The sequence below is a fragment of the Ambystoma mexicanum genome, chromosome 1p (genome assembly GCF_040938575.1).
Source record: "Ambystoma mexicanum isolate Mex_15411 chromosome 1p, UKY_AmexF1_1, whole genome shotgun sequence".
Taxonomy (NCBI): domain Eukaryota; kingdom Metazoa; phylum Chordata; class Amphibia; order Caudata; family Ambystomatidae; genus Ambystoma; species Ambystoma mexicanum.
In genome coordinates, this window is record NC_090921.1 from 775501822 (window position 1) to 775519149 (window position 17328).

Here is a 17328-nt window from a genome sequence, read left to right on the forward strand (position 1 = left end):
GTAAAGGAATCATTGGCAAAGGCAACCTGTTACCAGTGATGGAGGGGTAAACTGTATATTACTCAATAGAGATTGGTACTGTTCTTGTGTCTGATTCAGGATTAATGTGTGGAAATGTCCAAATGCAAAGTTCCCTGTAAATAGGGTAAAATAACATTGGAATCATTCCACACCCAGGAAGGTGTACAGTTCCTCGTTGAGATTGTCCTCCAGGGTGTTTACTCTCGAAATCTATGAGGAATGTGTTTCTTCCTGTCGGAGTAAGTGTTCTTTATCTCCTCCTCTTGGTCCTGTATCAATCTTGTATATCGCAAAGAAGCTAAGTTCTATAGGATTGCCATCATGTAGTTCAGAAAAATGCTTGGCCATGGGATAAGCAGCATCGGTACTCATTATTTTATTTTTTTTGTTGTTTTTTGCAGGATGTGGATCTTGAGTTTACATTTTGTGCTTCCCAAATACCACTTATTGCAAGGGCATTGATGAACATGGACGACAAATTCAGATTCACGTGTTATCCTTCCCTTTAAAGTAATGGGGTATCCCAATACAGGATGGCTAAAAGTGTCAAAGTTCACAGCATATTTGCAGATTTTGCAGCGTGTACACTTGAAAAAACCCACTGCACTATAAAGCTGGTGACCAAAGTGTTGTTTATAGAACTACTTTTGCAGTGAGTGTTATCTTTGTATTATTTTAACATCCTGCATAGGTCTTTATCTGCTTTCAATATTTTCCAGTATATTTTGAGAATATGCCGGATAGGTTGCGCATGAGTGCCAAATGTTAGAATGAGTCGTGTCACATCTTCATTGATCGTATTGGTGGTATTAGACGATTGTCCTGTTAGTAAGGCATGCCTATTTAGTGATCGTGCATTTATATAGGTTTGTTTGCTGATCCTCTTTGGATACTCTTGTTTATGGAAGCCCCATGCAGTTGTTTTACTAGCTATGTCAAAGTCTTGAATATTAGTACAGTTCCTTCATAGTCTGATAAACTCCCCATACGGAATACTCCCTATAAGATTTTAGGGTGACCTCTGGTAGCGTGGAGTGGGGCATTGGAGCCTGTTGGTTTCCTGTACAATTCACAGATAGCTTGTTGACCCACTATTTTTACTGTCACATCCAGAAACACTGTGGAATTGGAACTGTAGCTTTCAATAAATTTGAAATTCCAATCGTTTTTAGTCAATTCTTTTACAAGGTCAACCCAACCTTTCTCACTCCCTTTCCAAATGGTAAAGAGATCGTCAATGTAGCGCAGCCATAACACAATATTCTCTGTTCTGTTAAAGCCTCGCTTTTTTCTGACGATACAGAGTTAGGTTGGAATAGGAAGGGGCAAATGTCGTTCCCAAAGCTGTACCTTGTATTTGCTTGATAAATTCGTTATTGAAGAGACATTTGTTATTGTTAAGGCACAGATCAATCATGCCAAGAATCATGTTATGTGTTAGATAGTTGAGTGACCTGGTGTTAAGAAAGCATTTGCATGCTTTTATTCCAAACTCGTGTTGTATAGAAGTGTAGAGGGATACTGCATCCATGGTTGCCAAGATGTGGTAGGTTCCCATGGAAGTTCATCTATTCTAGACAAAAAGTCAGTTTTATCTCTTAAATATGATGGTAAAGAGGATACAAATGGGAAAACAACTTTGTCCACAAATTTGGACATGTTTTCCAATAGGGACCCGATGAGTGTAACAGTGGGCCTACCCGGTGGTCTGATAAGACTTTTATGGATTTTTGGAAGGAAGGTGGGTATGTGTTTGATGTAAAGAAACGTAACATTGTCTTCATCCAAAATGCCTAGCTGTTCCCATTCACAGAGGAAGATCTGTACTTTCACTTCCAATTCTTTAATGGGATTGATGGCTAGTTACTCATAGCATCTGGTGTCATGAAGTTGTCTGCAAGCCTCCTTAATGTAAACACTTCTGTTCATTACCACGATGTTACTCCCTTTATCTGCAGGTTTAATGATGTAGTTTGGCAACTGGCTTAATTCTGTAAGCACCTTTTTTAAATATTTTTTTGACAGATTTTCTTTGTTGGAATCTACTGCCTTTTCTTATGCTTATGCTTTTCTTATGCTTTTGAGATCGCCTATGACAAAGGCTTCGGTGTTGCTGCCTGACGTACTTAAAGGGTTGAATTTGGACTTGCGGGTGTTCTCAGATTGCATGCCCTCTATGGAGATTATTCTATCTTATAAGTTTAGCTGTGCCCTGCAGGTTTTCCTTTCAGATGTCCATAAACAACCTTGCACGTATCCGTGATTTGAATTCATTATTTGACTGCGTGTAAGTAACTGGCTAGTTTCGAGTTTGCATATGGCAGTTGTATCACGGGTGAGCTGTAGGTGGGGACTTTACTTGGGCTCACATCTAGAGGGCACCCAGTGGATCTACATCTAATGAGGGTGTCCGTAAACAACCAGTATACGCTAATAGTCTTTTAGGCTATGCACAGGATCTACATCGCTCCCACATAATATCCCCAGAGGTGTAAGATGGAGGTGGCAGGTGCAGGTGGGGGGGGCCTAGGTGGATTATATTCAGCTTGCATGGCTGCGCCCCTTAAGTAACATATTTGGTCATCGGTAATAAAGTGGGACTGGTTAATCAGATGTCTCCATTGGTGCACCTTTTGAACACCTATATCATCCTGGGGTATAGGAAATTTGCGAGTTTAATGCTACTGGCTAGGCATAGGCATGGAGTGAAATATCCAGTCTGGGAGTGCCCTATGCAATGAATTTCTAGCTACAAAGGCTATGGACTGAAATGGCCCACTTGAATAATGCAGGTTCTGCAGAGCCGCAGCACTGCACGATACACCCCTGGTGTTGGCAAGCATATTATTCACATCGGCAGTGATTTTGTTCCACGACTCCTATGACCGTGACGATAGGGAAGCCAGGCACTGCAGATTAATAGCCATCGCTTCAAAGTCTGAACATATATTGGCATATGTCAAGAGCTACTTGGTGACATTGAGGACTGTTGATTGGTATAGAGAACCAGTTGCGTAGAAGACTTGGGACTATTTTCTGGTCTCCGTCTCAGGTCACAAAATGCCCATATGATCGTCAAGACTTGGGACATGAAGACTTTCAATTTTATGGGTTGTGCCAAACCGGGCTGGGTAATGTGACCGCTTATTAAATTTGACCTTATTTATTCTGAAGGGCCTCACCAATTTTTAGCATTTTCTTTTGGATCGAGAGCAAACATTTTAGTTCTGCATTTTAAGGAAAACTGATTGAATGACATATTGCCAACCTTTGACTCTGAGTGCCAAACCGGGTTATTTTCCCCAAACTAAGAGGTGCTCATTTCTCCATCTTAATGAGAATGAAAGGCTGCGTCAGTTTGCTGCGATGCAAACCCGGATCTACTGGTTACAAGCAAATTCCTGGACTGATGTAGCTGCCCACCTACCCCTTATGCACCGCTTTCTTTAGAATGCTTCCTCGCTTTTATTTTCAATGGATCCTCTTGTTCTGCTGTGCCACTTAGAGTGTGGGCAATGCCAAGCAACCTTTGTATGAATGCATGTCATGAACATCTTCGCCTCTTTGATGTAATGGCATACTGTGATGTGTGTTTGCACTGTTAATGCTACCACCCTTATGCACCCAGCCGCTGGTCGTGTCTGACCCTTCTTTCCTGATTCTGCCTTGCAGACCTATTCGATGCCATCAAGGATGTTCTGCCAGACCTGAAGGACATGGGGATGAAGATTTGGGTGATGGGAAAGGGTCCCCATTCACCTGGGGTGACTAGCCTCTCAGAACAGATGGAGGAGTCGTCAGATGAGCCGGTCCCTACTCATTTATCGACTCCCAGCAACTTGCTCTCCACTTTCATCTACATATTCACTTCTGGAACCACAGGTCTCCTTTCATTTGTGGATGTATTTGGCTGGCACTGTGCTTGTTTTTTTCTTTCTTATGGTTGAGTTTTTTAGATTGCATTGGTTGCTTGCCAGTTGTTTTACCTTTTATAGCAGGGGTGTTTAGGTTTGTTTGCCAGTGAGTAGGTTTTAGTTGGCTTGCCAAATGTTTTGTACTGCAATTCCCCTTCGCCCTATTCGTTGTACTCCATGCTGGGGGATGTTGGGAGCTGTAGTCCAAATCATCTGGAGAGCCACACGTTGCACACTTCTGAGAGACTTTGAGGTTTAAATTTAGTTCATTATTTTGTGATCTGCAACGCGCCTCGCACAAAGAGGTTGCAGTACATGTGGCGAGTCATTCAAGCCATGTGTTAGGCAGAAACCTGTGCAGTTCCCTTAGGGACCACTGCAAAAGATTTAAGACTACAGGTGTTTGGCAGTAAACCCACTTGGTAGCAGTCTGTACCACACAGATTCACTTGGTAGCTGTGGCTGAGCAGTCAGACTTCCCTCAAGAAGAGTTAGGCAGTATACAGAGCATACAAAATAGGTACAGAAATACAGTAGCACAAGCAAACACTGACCAGAGCTTGGGTGTAAAAGTATATAATTATTTATTTAACACACACTTATAAAACACACTAGCACTAAATTGATAAGATAAGTTCAAAACACAATCACTATTATCATATGTACATCCCTGATTACTTGTTGGACAAGTCTTAGTTAACACCACTTATTTCCAGACAGAGACTTAACGTTCGATGGCACTCCAACAAGTTTTTTTAAAATTTTTTTTATTAAATCCAACCAAACAATACAAACCAAACAAACGAAACATAGGTCGTCAAAAACAACATACACTTAACATCAATATACTGCTTCCCCCGCCCCTCCCCCCGGTCCGAGCCTAACCATCTTCGATTTCCATTACTGCATCCTGTGGGAGATGCTCCCTCCCTGGGGAGTTATCTGGGTCCGGAATTGGTCCGAACAGTTCCGCTATCAGTGACTTCCAGGCCATCAGGGACTCCGTTCCCTCCAATCCCCCGACATCACTAGCCTCCTGCCACACCATAGTTTCTGCCTCCGCCCATTTCTGCAAGTCCTGCCACCACACCTCCACCCGCGGTCTATGACATGTCTTCCATCCCATGGCTATTCTTCTTTTTGCCAGCACATATGCTAAGTCTTTCAGTTTGCTCACGTGTTTTAGTTTATCAGACCTCGGGAACACCCCTAACAAACAAGCCCACACCGTGTCCACTACCATCTTGACCTCCTTCCCTGCCAGTTTACTTTCCACTTCCCACCAAAATCGTGCAATGACCGGGCACGACCAGAACATGTGTACCATGCCCGCATTCTCCTCGTCGCACTTGGGGCATGCCTGTCGACCTGTGTTCGCAAACCTCGATATCCTCTGAGGTGTCATATATGCCCTATGCGTGACATACAGTTGTATCTGTTTTAATCTAGCATTTCTGGACACCTTCTTATGATGCCCCTGCACCCGTTCCCACATCCTATCTTCCATCGGAGTCCCCACATCAGTTTCCCAGTCCAATCTCAGTTGGGTGATCTCTTTCCCCACTTTGAGCATCAACATCTCGTATAGTCTAGATATCTCGTGTCCCCCTTCCGCTATGTCATAGATCATATCCACTGTGGCATCTAGCTCACCCTCTAGCACGGTTTCAGGCCATATTTCCTTCACTTTCTGTACCAGTCTATAGTATGTAATATACTGACCTGCATGCAACCCGGACACGTCTCGCAACTCATCAAAGGCAATAATTGAGCCCTCCTGCCAAATGTCTCCCATGGTCACAAGCCCCACCGGCTCCCAGTGGTTCCTGATTATCTTCCTTAGCTGTACATCCACCCCCGTCAATGCAACCAGTGGTATCTGCAGGGAGCATGGAGTTGCATTGTCTAACATCTTACACGCTCTACGCCACACTTGCCATCCCAGCAACATCATCGCCGGACGCCCTTTCAGTTCAGCTCTGGGTACCCACATCATTTCCTTCAAGTAAAAAGGTGTGCAATCCCGCCCAAGCAGCCTGTGTTCAGAGGTTTCCTCATCAGAAAGCCATTTAGCGACATACTGCAGTTGGCTTGCCACATAATACACCTCATAGTTGGGTAATTTTATCCCTCCTCTTTCGTGGAAGTTCTGTAGCTTCCACAAAGCCACTCTGTTCCGTGTGCCATGCCACAAAAAATCCCTACAAATACTGTTCAGTCTGGTGAAGAACTTCTTAGGTATCAGATATGGAATGTTCGCAAAATAGTGCAGGAGTCTAGGCAGGACCACCATCTTGAGCATCGCTGCCCTCCCCATCATAGCTAAGGGCAACCGCGGCCAAAACCGCATGCAGTTCTCAATTTTCCCCAGCGCCATCTCAGTGTTGCGCCTATACGCTTCTTCCACAGTGTGGTAGATATCTAACCCTAAGTATCGGAACGTATCAACTGCCCATGGCACCGGCAATACAGGTAACCTCTCCGCCGGGATCCCCATATACCCTCCCAACTGGAACATGCTTGACTTCTGGGGGTTCACTGCTATACCGGAAAGACCCGCATATCTATCCATTACCTCCAGGATATATTGAAGATTCTCTTCCGGGTACCTCAGGTACAGCAATATGTCATCTGCATATAAAGAGATCAAATGATTTTCCCCTTCTACCTCAATGCCTATTGTATCGTACTGTTGTCTCGGGTATATCGCTAGAGGTTCCAGGGCGAGTATGTAGAGCATTGGGGACCACGGACAACCCTGTCTGGTGCCCCGAACTTGTTGCCACCTTTCCGATACCACCGAGCCTGTCTTGACCCTGGCCAGCGGTTCCTTATACAAAATCTGCGCCCATCGTACATATCTTGGCCCCAGCCCATACCCTTCTAGGGTCGCCAACAACCATGGCCACTTAACCGAATCAAAGGCCTTTATTGCGTCCAGGGACACTATCACCATTTCCCCGGTGTGTTTGCTGCTGCCTTCAATGATTCGCTGTAGTCGCCTGTGATTATTCGAAATATTCCTGTGTGGGACATATCCCGTCTGATCAGGGTGTATTAATCTGCCAATCACCCTCTGCAACCTGTTTGCCAATACGGCCGTCAATATCTTACTGTCTTGATTAAGCATTGACAAGGGGCGATACGAGCTACAGCTGTGCCCAGGCTTATTGGGCTTGGGAAGCGGTATTATGACTGCTTCCCTCAATGACTCTGGCAGACATCCTGTCTCAAATGCTTCATTCAACATTGCCAGCAGCGGAGGGAGAATCTCTTCCGCATATATTTTATAAAATTCACTGGGGAGTCCATCCGTCCCTGGCGTCTTACTGGTGGGTAACTGCCTCACTACCTCCCCCAGTTCCTCCAGGGTGATTGGTGCGTCCAACTCTTCTCTTTCCTCCTCACTTATCTTGGGCAGCCCGATATCCTGCACTGTCTCCACTATTGTATCTCGGCAGTTGTCCCCCTGGTCTGCATATAATATTTTATAATAGTCCACAAATTCTTGGTTAACTCCCTCTTGAGTATCTGCTACGCTACCGTCCTCCCTTGTAATAGTTCTAATCATAACTCTGGGGTTCTCACTCTTATATAGCCATGCTAAAAGTCGACCTGGTTTATCCCCCCCCGCGTGCTGCCTCTCTACATATTTCCGATAATTCAGGTTACACAGTCTGTCCCAGTGCTCCGCACATTTCTGCTGCAGCATAATCACTAACTCTAATTTCTCTTTAGTATCGTCCTCACCTCTCAGGGCCTCCTCTAGTCTCTCTTCCGTCTCCCGTAGGTCAGCCAAAATGCCACTTTGCAACCCTTTAGATTTAGCAATAGCTGCCCCTCTTGTCACAACTTTAAAGGCCTCCCACAGTGTTCCCGCCAAGTCTACGCTACCTGTATTCTCCTCAAAAAAATTCCCAATCTCCTCCCTCATGTCTTCTCTAAAGATGGGGTCTTTCAGTGCCTCAGCTCGCAGGCGCCACGTCGGAATCCTTGCTCTCAAGGGGCTAAATCGCCAAGCGAGGATCAGGGGCGAGTGGTCCGAAAGGACCCGTGCTTTATATTCTATTTGTACCAGCTCTGCTGTTACTTCAGACGTAGTAAAGAAATAATCCAGCCTAGTGTGCAGCTGCTGCGGGGCAGAATAATGAGAGTACTGCCTCTCTAGGGGGTGACACGCTGTCCATGCATCCACTAGCCCAAAATCATTCAACAATACTTGCAACGCTTTGGCCGCAGGAGCTGGTCTATCCATCTTCCCGTCTGACCTATCTACCCTTGGGTCCAACACGCAGTTGAAATCCCCCCCCCAAATCACGGCACTCCCCACGCACTTGCTCACGTTGGTACACAACGTCCTAATGTACGCTGCCGTATTCTGGTTCGGGGCATATGTATTTATTATGCTTATTTCCCTATTTTCCACTAGCCCCCTCAGAATGACCATTCTCCCGTCCACCTCTGCCACCTCTTGTAACCGCTGGAAAGGGACATGTGGAGCCACCCAAATGATCACACCCCTGGCATAAGCAGAGTAAGCTGAGCCCACCACCACTCCCTTCCACTTCCCGGCGATCATATCCATCTTTTCACGTGTCAGGTGAGTCTCTTGCAGCAATGCAATGTCTATTTTATGCCTGCGCAGGTAAAGCATAACCTTATTCCTTTTCAAATAACTGTTCAGCCCCCTCACATTCCATGATATTATTTTAAGGTCCCCCATAACTTCCTCCGAGTGCCTTCCGCCTCCCACAGGCGCTGTACGATTCCGAGGTCTCTACACGTCTTACATAGGCTCTTTCCCAAATACCGACTCCCTTTAACCCAAAAAAACACCCAACTCCCCGCTCCTCCCGAAACTATATACACGTCAAACTTCACACCTCCTTCCCCTCCCCCCACCCACCCCTTCCCCAACAACTCCCTCCTCAACTGTTGCCCAACTCCATCCCTGGATCTCAGGCACCCCCACATCTAGCCCTGCCTGATACACACAGAGCTCAGTAGGGTGAAGCGCCCTAATGGCCACTTAACTATTAATACTAAATGGGGGTGTGAGGACGAGCCCTGCCAGGCCCCTTATGAAAGCTAATGTCACAGTGCGCATCATACCATATCTGTTCTACTCTTGTCCCGTCTACTAACGGGCCACATCAATGACTATAATCAAGTCCCATAGTCCAGAGCCGCACCAACTGCCAGCGCTCCCGTAACACTTTACTTATCTCGTCTGCCTCCTTCGTCGCCTGGATGTCGGGCTCCTGGGGGCCTCCCTGCATATCAAGCCATCCCATGGCCTCCTCCGGGGTGTCAAAAAACAGAGTTCTGTTTTTGTGAAAGACCTTTAATTTCGCAGGATAAAGTAACATGTATTTCTGGCCCGCTTCCCTCAATCTCCTTTTAACAGCCCCGAAGTTCATTCGACTCCGCTGCACCACCAGGGTGTAGTCTGGGTAGGCTGTTATGTTTGCCTCCCCCCGCTTAATTGTTCCACCTTTACGGAAGAATTCCAAAATCCTTTCCTGGTCTCGATAGTTGAGGATCTTGGCGATAACTGGCCTAGGCGGATTGCCCGGCGGCGGCCTCCTCGTCAGGGCCCTATGTGCCCGCTCCACAGCAAATCCCTGAGACAAAACTCCTCCGGTTATCTCCTGCAGCAACATGCTTTCGACAAACTCCATGGGGTTATGGCCCTCCATTCCCTCCGGTATACCCACAATGCGGATGTTATTCCTTCGGGCGCGTCCTTCCGCCTCCTCTGCCCTGCTCTCCAAGTTGCCCACTCTCTGCACCAAGGCGTGCAGTGCCGACTTGTGTGAGGCGCAGTCCGCTGTGTTCAAACTCCCTTCTTTCTCCAGACTCTCTGTACGCTCCGACAGGGCCCTCACGTCCTGTCGGAGTAGGTTCACTTCCTCCTGCACTTCACCAACCTTAAGGTCCAGCGCTGTTTTGAATTCAGCCACAACTATTTCGATCTTGGCCTCCCAGTCCGCTTTCAAGTCTGCTTTCAAGTCCGCGATTGCAGCCAGAACCTCATGATTAGTACCCGCAGCGGCCATCTTGCCTGCAGGAGGCTTGTCCTTGCTACTGGCACCTTCCGGGCCAGGCGGCGTCCTGGCGAATTCGTCCAGAGTGGGCTGCTTCACTTTCTGCCTTGGAGGCTTAGTAGACATGACTTAGCAGCCACACGTTGTGGGTCAGCCCACCCCTTATGCTCCACGGTTAGGGGGGGGAAGGGCACGCCCTCCGTTCCAGTGCACTAGGCCTTACCCAAGCGTGGGGGCCTCAGGATCTCGAAGGCTCTGCCAGCCGTCAATTGCCGCAATGGGTTGTGCCCTCCCTCGTAATAATAGCCCGCCTGGGCCATCCGCCTCTTATCGGGGGGTCAGGCCAATGTCCGCAGCAGCTGTTTGGGGCGCCGATGCTGCGCCGCCTGTTTGGCCAAAACGGACACGTCGCAGAGACTCGTGACCTCAACTGCAACGACAGTTCCCAGTCTGGGCACCTACTCTCTCCTGGCAATCGTCCAAAGCCCCTCAATGCCACTGCTTCGCATATTAATTCCCACCACAGCAAGCGATCCTACAGTGGGCGTCTGCTACTGGTTTGTTTTCATTATAGGTCGCAGACCAGGGGGGGCATTGTCTCAAGCACCACCATACCCTCGAGTGAAGTCCTGTATCTCGCAGTTTGTTAGGGGGTTCACGCCGGTCTTATTCTGCCCCAGCGTTGCCTTTATTATTTCTCAATTTTGCCGACTACTTGCCACATGCATTGCTGAATGTGTATGCTGTGCACCCTTATGATGTATTACGGTTGCTGAGGGTGTTTTGCACAGCTCTTCCGGGCAGCAGGCTTCTGTCATGTGTTTCAGGTCAAAGCACATTAATGACAACGTGCTTCACGCGCCTTTCTCGTCTGGGCTCGCAGCCTGGATCATCACGCCTAGATCTTGCTGCTGGTCCTGCATATGCCTGCCCCACGCAGCAGTGCTCACTCACGGCCGTAATCCGGTTTCCAGTCACTGAGGGCACCTGATCGTCTCGCCACCGCAGCCTCCCTCTCCACGTTGTATGTGTGCCAGCAGCCTGCAGTTCCTGTGTTGCTGCATGCGGCACCAGTTACCGATGCTTTCCCCAAGGGCTCTTCTGCCCACTCGGAGCACTGTGAGAGATGCGGTCCGTGCCGCATACAGTGATTACGTCTATGGCAGCCCTCCAATGCACTCCTCGGGGGTTCCCGGCTGTTGCAAAATGTCCGTGCCTTGCGCTCCGCGTTGTGTACATAACCGCGGCTGCTTATTATGAACGCTGGCCGCTCCTGAGCTGCCGGCAGTGCATATTTAAATAATTATCCCAGGGCCCGTCAGCTGCTCCTTCTTCAACGGCGGGGCGCCCAGTGGTTTCAAGGGTCTCCGAAGGTTCCTTTGTTCCCGGCCGCCGCCATCTTCATATTCGTTCCTCTCTCCAAGTCCGAGATACAAAGTAGCACAGCTATCGCTACAATGCTCCTAGCGTTCCATCAGCCGGCTCCTTCGCTCTCCAGCGTGTTCATGTGCTTTTAGTGTGCTTTTGGGACTCGAAACAGCCATGAAAAGATACGCGCTGAACGGATCAGGGTTACGGATCTCGGAGCTCACAGGAACTGCAGCCTACACCATGGCTGCCTAGCCACACCCCCATTCCCCCCAACTCCAACAAGTTAAATAAAAAAGGGAGGGAAAAGCAGAATTATGGAAGCACACACACAAAACACTTTTTAAAGAACCACAGCAAGTTCTGAAGGCACAGTCTACTGGTGAGCAAGGAAGTTTAGGTACCAGGCCCACTTTCAAGGGAGCCAGGTGGAAGATGCCCAAGATCAGACAGTTAAACAGAGTCTTCGAAGTTTGTGGAGGTAGTTTGAAAAATCGAAAAAGGTTTAGTTCAGTTCAGAAAAGTTAGCTAAGGTGTCCCAGGCTAACCCAGGTTCGAGAGACGAGGATTTAGTACACCCCGTTCAATCGGTTGCAAGGGAAGTCAGGCGGAACAAGGTACCTTAAATGGAGAGGATCCTCCAGCGGGGGCAGTTGTTCCTGGCAGCGGGTGCAAGTCGCAGCGTCGTCCAGAGGAACAGAAGATCTCGTCATGGAGGAAAGATGAAGGTCGTTGCACTGCCAGGGAAGAAACCAGCCGCGGAGTTCTCCGGTACAAAGGTACTACCCTTTTGGTTCGCGGTAGTGGTGAAAACGTGGTATCCCGATTGCCGGGGTGCTTGGCACAGGCAAGGCGGCCACGAGATGCTCCAGGAAGGCGAAAAGAAGGTAGACTGGTTATCCCCACCAGTCGAAGGAAGAAGACTCTCCGGGCTGGAGATCTCCTCTGTCGTTGGGAAAAGTGGTGAGACGGTTCAGCAGGGCTCCACCGGTGGTGTCGTCGTTGCAGGTCGGCTCAGCTTCTCCCTCCTCGGATTCTTTAGGTCCAGTGGCGACGTCTGAAGTTCCAGTCCCCAAAGCCCTGCTTTTATGCAGCACACCCCCATTCACTCAGCCTAGCTGTCAATCAAACGTGCTAAGTGGTGAGCCGGCCTGCTCACCACTTGGGCCAATCACACAAGAGTGCGACTTGAGTTACCAAGGTAACTCAGTCCAGGGTGCCTAAACCCCCTCCCACACCCCCTGTGGTACCCAGACAGAGTGGCACCACTTTTGGAGGCTTCTGTGGAGAAGCCCGCCAAAAAGTGGAACAAAGGGCTCGACTTGGGTTGGAGTCACAGAAGAGAACACAAACGCCATTTTAGAATAGAGTTCTGGCCGAAAATACCAACCGGTGAATTAATAAATAAATAAACCGGCGGTATGTTCGAGGCTATAAGAATTAAATAATTAAAGTTGGAAGCCTCGAACAATGGGAAAATCCCATAGAGATATATTCGCGGTCGAATATAAAAAGTAGTATCCACTGCCACCAGCCAAAACTCGATCAGGGGGGACGGAGACGTGCCCCCTCGAACAACAGATCCCGGGGCAATCGAATTGCCCCGACCAGTACATCCACAATATGATGGTTTGTACTGGTTTCTGTTAATAATTTGGGACTAGCAAAGCCAATGGTGACTTTACATGCCCTGGGAGACAGTAGTCAGTCCCAGGCTATGGAGTCTGTTGGGGGGTCGCTACGGCACCCCTGTTACGGCACGGAGGGTGCTGTGTAACCCACATCAAAAGAACACATGAGACCCTATGGAGTAAAAGACCCCATAGCACATAAAACACATGGAAAGTTAAAGGAACACCTCAAATCTAAGAGTGGGAGCAAAAGAATCTCACTCTTAGCAGGAGAGAAAAAAATAAACCCCAAAAATCCAGCAAAGCTGCTGGGGGACTCACTAGGTTTGGGAAATTAGCCTTACAGAGAATTCTCCCTAACACCATGTATTGAGTGAGGGTGCATTGGCAAAGCCTGCGATGTTTCACAGATGGGACGAAAGTGCAAAATGTGAACTTGAGAGCTCTGTTCACCCAAAACAGAAGTTGTCTTGTGCCTAGCGTGAGAGATTAATCCAGTCCTTTTCCCCACTTTCCATTCTGAATTCTGCATTTAAAATACGAATATCCTAACCGTAGGTAGCAGAATTCAGTGAACAAAACAAGTTACGGATGAACTTTTCACAACTGAAGTGATGAGATCTGGGTGAAAACACAGATGCAATAACCACTGCCAACACTTGAGATATATAATAATAGATACTGCGCTTTATACCAGTGACTTGCATAAGCATGGTAGAAACAGGGTGAGTGTTGAGCAAGTCCTAAATGCATTTTAGATTGCAGGCTGTTGGAACCCGTGATTGGTGGGCTCCTGTCTTGTAGTGGCACTGGTTCTTGTTGCTGAACCTGCATGATTGGTGTGATTTTACCTCTGTTCTTGTTACAGGACTGCCGAAGGCCGCGCGCATAAGTCACCTGAAGTCTATGATGTGCTTTGCGTTCTATGATCTCTGTGGGGCTCGGAGTGATGACATCATCTACTTGGCTCTGCCCCTCTACCACATGTCCGCTTCGCTGCTCGGGATTGGAGGATGCATTGGTCTAGGTCAGTGGACCTCTCAGAAATGCCAAATGGACCGTATATATTGCGTGACGTCACCTGCTCCCATCACAGTCGCTGGGCTCCCTCATCCCACTCCTACCCAGTCCCTGGTCTCTCCCCACCTCATCACACTCCCCACTCTGCTCCCACCACCATCCCCTGCTTCCCGCCCATTGTGCTCCCACCATAGTCCCTGGGTTCCCCCCATCCCGTTCCGAATACAGTCTGAGGGCTAGTGGTGGCTGGTGATTTTTTTTTAAGTGGAGGGGCATAACTTTTTCCCCCAAAAATGCCATAGCGACCGAGCATAGGGAGGGAGCCCGAACCAATAAAGGGTGGTTCAGGGGGGGGGGGGGGGTGGCAGAGTAGGAGATTTGCCCCTATGAATATTTTTTAAAATAATGGGTTAAAATGTTGCATTGTAGAGCATACTTTTAACTGAAAAATGGGTAAATAGCCAAACGGTTGCAATTGGTGCTGGGGGGTCCCGGGGGCAGGCATGACATTTTTACAGGAAATCTATCATAGATGTCCAGTAAAAAAGATACCATCCCAGCCCCTGGGCCCAACACAATAGACATGATTATGTGTGTATGCAAGGCGCTGCACATTCATACAGCAGTCACTCTATCATTCACACGAGCATCCATCACCATACACTCACTCATAACGTAAGCATGCACGCATCCATACACATGTTTAAATAAAAACAATGAACATAAACTTACCTTCTGCATTGGCCTGCGTGTGGGTGCTGAAACGCCCTGCTCCAGGCAGTTCTGTCCGTATGTGTGAGGAGGCGCAGGAGCTCCCCCTCGGACATACAGACATGCAGTGCCCCAGCCAGCATTTCCAATGAGCTATGCAATGCTGGCGAAGCAAAACGCTCCAGCACTTGCATGGCTCAGTGAGCATGTGCGGCTGGGGAACTAAACTGAACTGTCAAAGGGAAACAGTGTTTCCCTTTGACAGTTCAGCTAGCCCAGGAGCACTCCATCAGCTGGAAAAAGCAGCTGAGGGAGTGCTCACTTTTTCACCGGGCTGGCTCCTTAGCTCCTCTATAATGGGTGAGGGGCCACTGGGTGGGAGCCCCCTCGCCATTATGGATGAGCCGCCAGGTTCGGACTGGCCTATAGGGCAATGACTGTACCAAAAATGTAAAATGCTAGTGTGGGCCAGTCAAAATGGGCCACCATTTTGGCCAATGTGGACCAGTTTCATTCGTTACTTAACTATGCAGTTAGTAATTTTGACCATTGTTGCTGAATATATCACAATTTACTTACATTTTAACACAAAGCACCCCCTTGGGTACAATTGAAACAGTGGGCCTCATTACAACCATGCCGCCGGAGTTGCATCCGGGTCCGGCACCCGCAAATGGGCAATTACCGGGTCATAATAATAATAATTTTGCATTTATATAGCGCTACAAACCATCAGGTATCGGAGCGCTGCTTATTATTACCTACGGTGTGCGGTGCTCATTTATCGACCTCGGAAGGATGAAAGGCTGAGTTTGGCCCTTCCGGGATTCGAACTTGTGTTGGCAAGCTCTGCATGGATGTCAAAGCGAGCGCTCTACTCGCTGTGCCACTTGACCGGCGTAACTCATGCCGAGTTAGCGGACCTGATAATTGCCCTTTCGCGGGTGCCGGTACTGGTAGATCCCCATCCCCATTCGAGCCCCATAGGGCTCAATGGGAATGGGGAGCTCGGATGCACCGGCACCAGCTGTGCTCGCGGGTGCCGCACGGCCTGCCAGGTCAGACCTGGCGGGCTGTCAGGCACCCGTGAGCACAACTCTTACTATGGCGGTACGGTAGCAACGGTGTCGGTAGCTTACCGGCACCGTTGTTACCGTACTGCCATAGTTGTAATGAGGCCCAGTCTGTGACTAAAGGAATAAATATCCATTTACAACTGCGGGCCACTTTTTCATTGTTGCCTGAGACCGTTTCATGCTTCAGCCCGACCATGTGAGCCACCCCTGCCCATTTCTTCCAATCTAAAAAAAAATAAAAAAATAAAAGTTGCGCCCCATAGCTTGAATACCGCTTTTTTAGGTACTTCTGAGCATCCAGTTATGCAAAAGTAGCGTTTGGGCTGGGATTCCTCACCTTTGCATATCTGATACTTCCGTGGCATTAATTGACAGATTCACGGCTCAGTCACTAACTCGTTTGGCAGAAGCCACTGCTGTCAAATTACATTCACTGGCAAGTTCCACAACTCAGTCACATTTCGTTGCCGTTGTTTGGCCACTGTCGAGGCGAACTCACAGTCCGTTATTTGATGCCTCCCATCAGTGATTGGGCCACTGTGGTAACGCTGCCATCTATATTTTTGTGCCAGTGGCTGAATGATTGACATTTGTAACTTGGTCGCACTCGGCGCACCGGAGACTGTGTTTGCTAGAATCCACGTGGGTGCCAACCCTGTCCTGTTCTTTCCTAGGTGCCACGTGTGTGCTGAAGAAGAAATTCTCAGCTAGCCAGTTCTGGAATGACTGCAGGAAATATAACGTCACCGTATTCCAGTACATTGGTGAACTCTGCCGCTACCTCGTCAACCAACCCACGGTAAGTCTGCAAGTATACACCGTGTAACCTCTCTGCACTAGCTCTTCAACCAACTGACGGTAAGTCTGTAAGTACTCGTTCAGTAACATCTGTGCGAAATTCTGAAAGAAGTTGCCGTTTGCGAATGCAGGACAGCTGTGTATCAAAATGTAACCCAAATAAAGTGTGGGTCCTGTGAATGACGCTTTGTGATTTTGGAGGGGTAAGGGAGGAGGGGTGGCATTCTTGTGACCGTGCCTGGAATCCATAACCTGGGCATTTGTCCATACTTATACCAACATATTTGCTTATTCCATTCGTCACCCTGGCTACCCAACTATGGAAAAAGGAGCAGAATGAGATTTTTGGTTTGCTGGCATAACAGGCCACAGGTTTATTTTCACAACATTGCTAATAACTACATGATTCAAAACACTGCAAATCAAACTGTGAAAATAGTTCTGAAGGCGACCAGCCGACTGTTCCGTGTCCAAACATTGCTTCCCCCTTTCCCAACCAAATACACTGTAGGCCAAAACTCCCCCAACGATTCTTGTCTGAACCCCACCTGCCCTTGCAGGTGTTCCTGGGCTGAAGGAGTGCCGTTTTGTCATGGAAAAAGCTGAGCCCTCATCGATAACCTCCAGCGTCGTTGCCGCTTAGGCCTCAGAGGGGTGTTGATCACAAGAAAAGCAAAAACCCTTCCCGCTTTCCCACGGCTCGTTAGTAGTCTGTACAGTAGCACTGGCTGCAAAAAACACT

The 17328-nt window shown here is 48.3% G+C and overlaps 1 protein-coding gene across 1 annotated transcript in view; it reads left to right on the forward strand.

Annotated features, from left to right (window-relative positions):
• The window catches only part of SLC27A3 (solute carrier family 27 member 3), a 442422-nt gene that overhangs the window by 223312 nt on the left and 201782 nt on the right, over positions 1–17328 (forward strand). The window contains exons 2-4 of the mRNA XM_069651264.1: positions 3694–3903; positions 13850–14008; positions 16463–16587. Coding sequence (XP_069507365.1) covers positions 3694–3903; positions 13850–14008; positions 16463–16587 — 494 coding nt within the window. The remainder of the gene's footprint in view (positions 1–3693; positions 3904–13849; positions 14009–16462; positions 16588–17328) is intronic.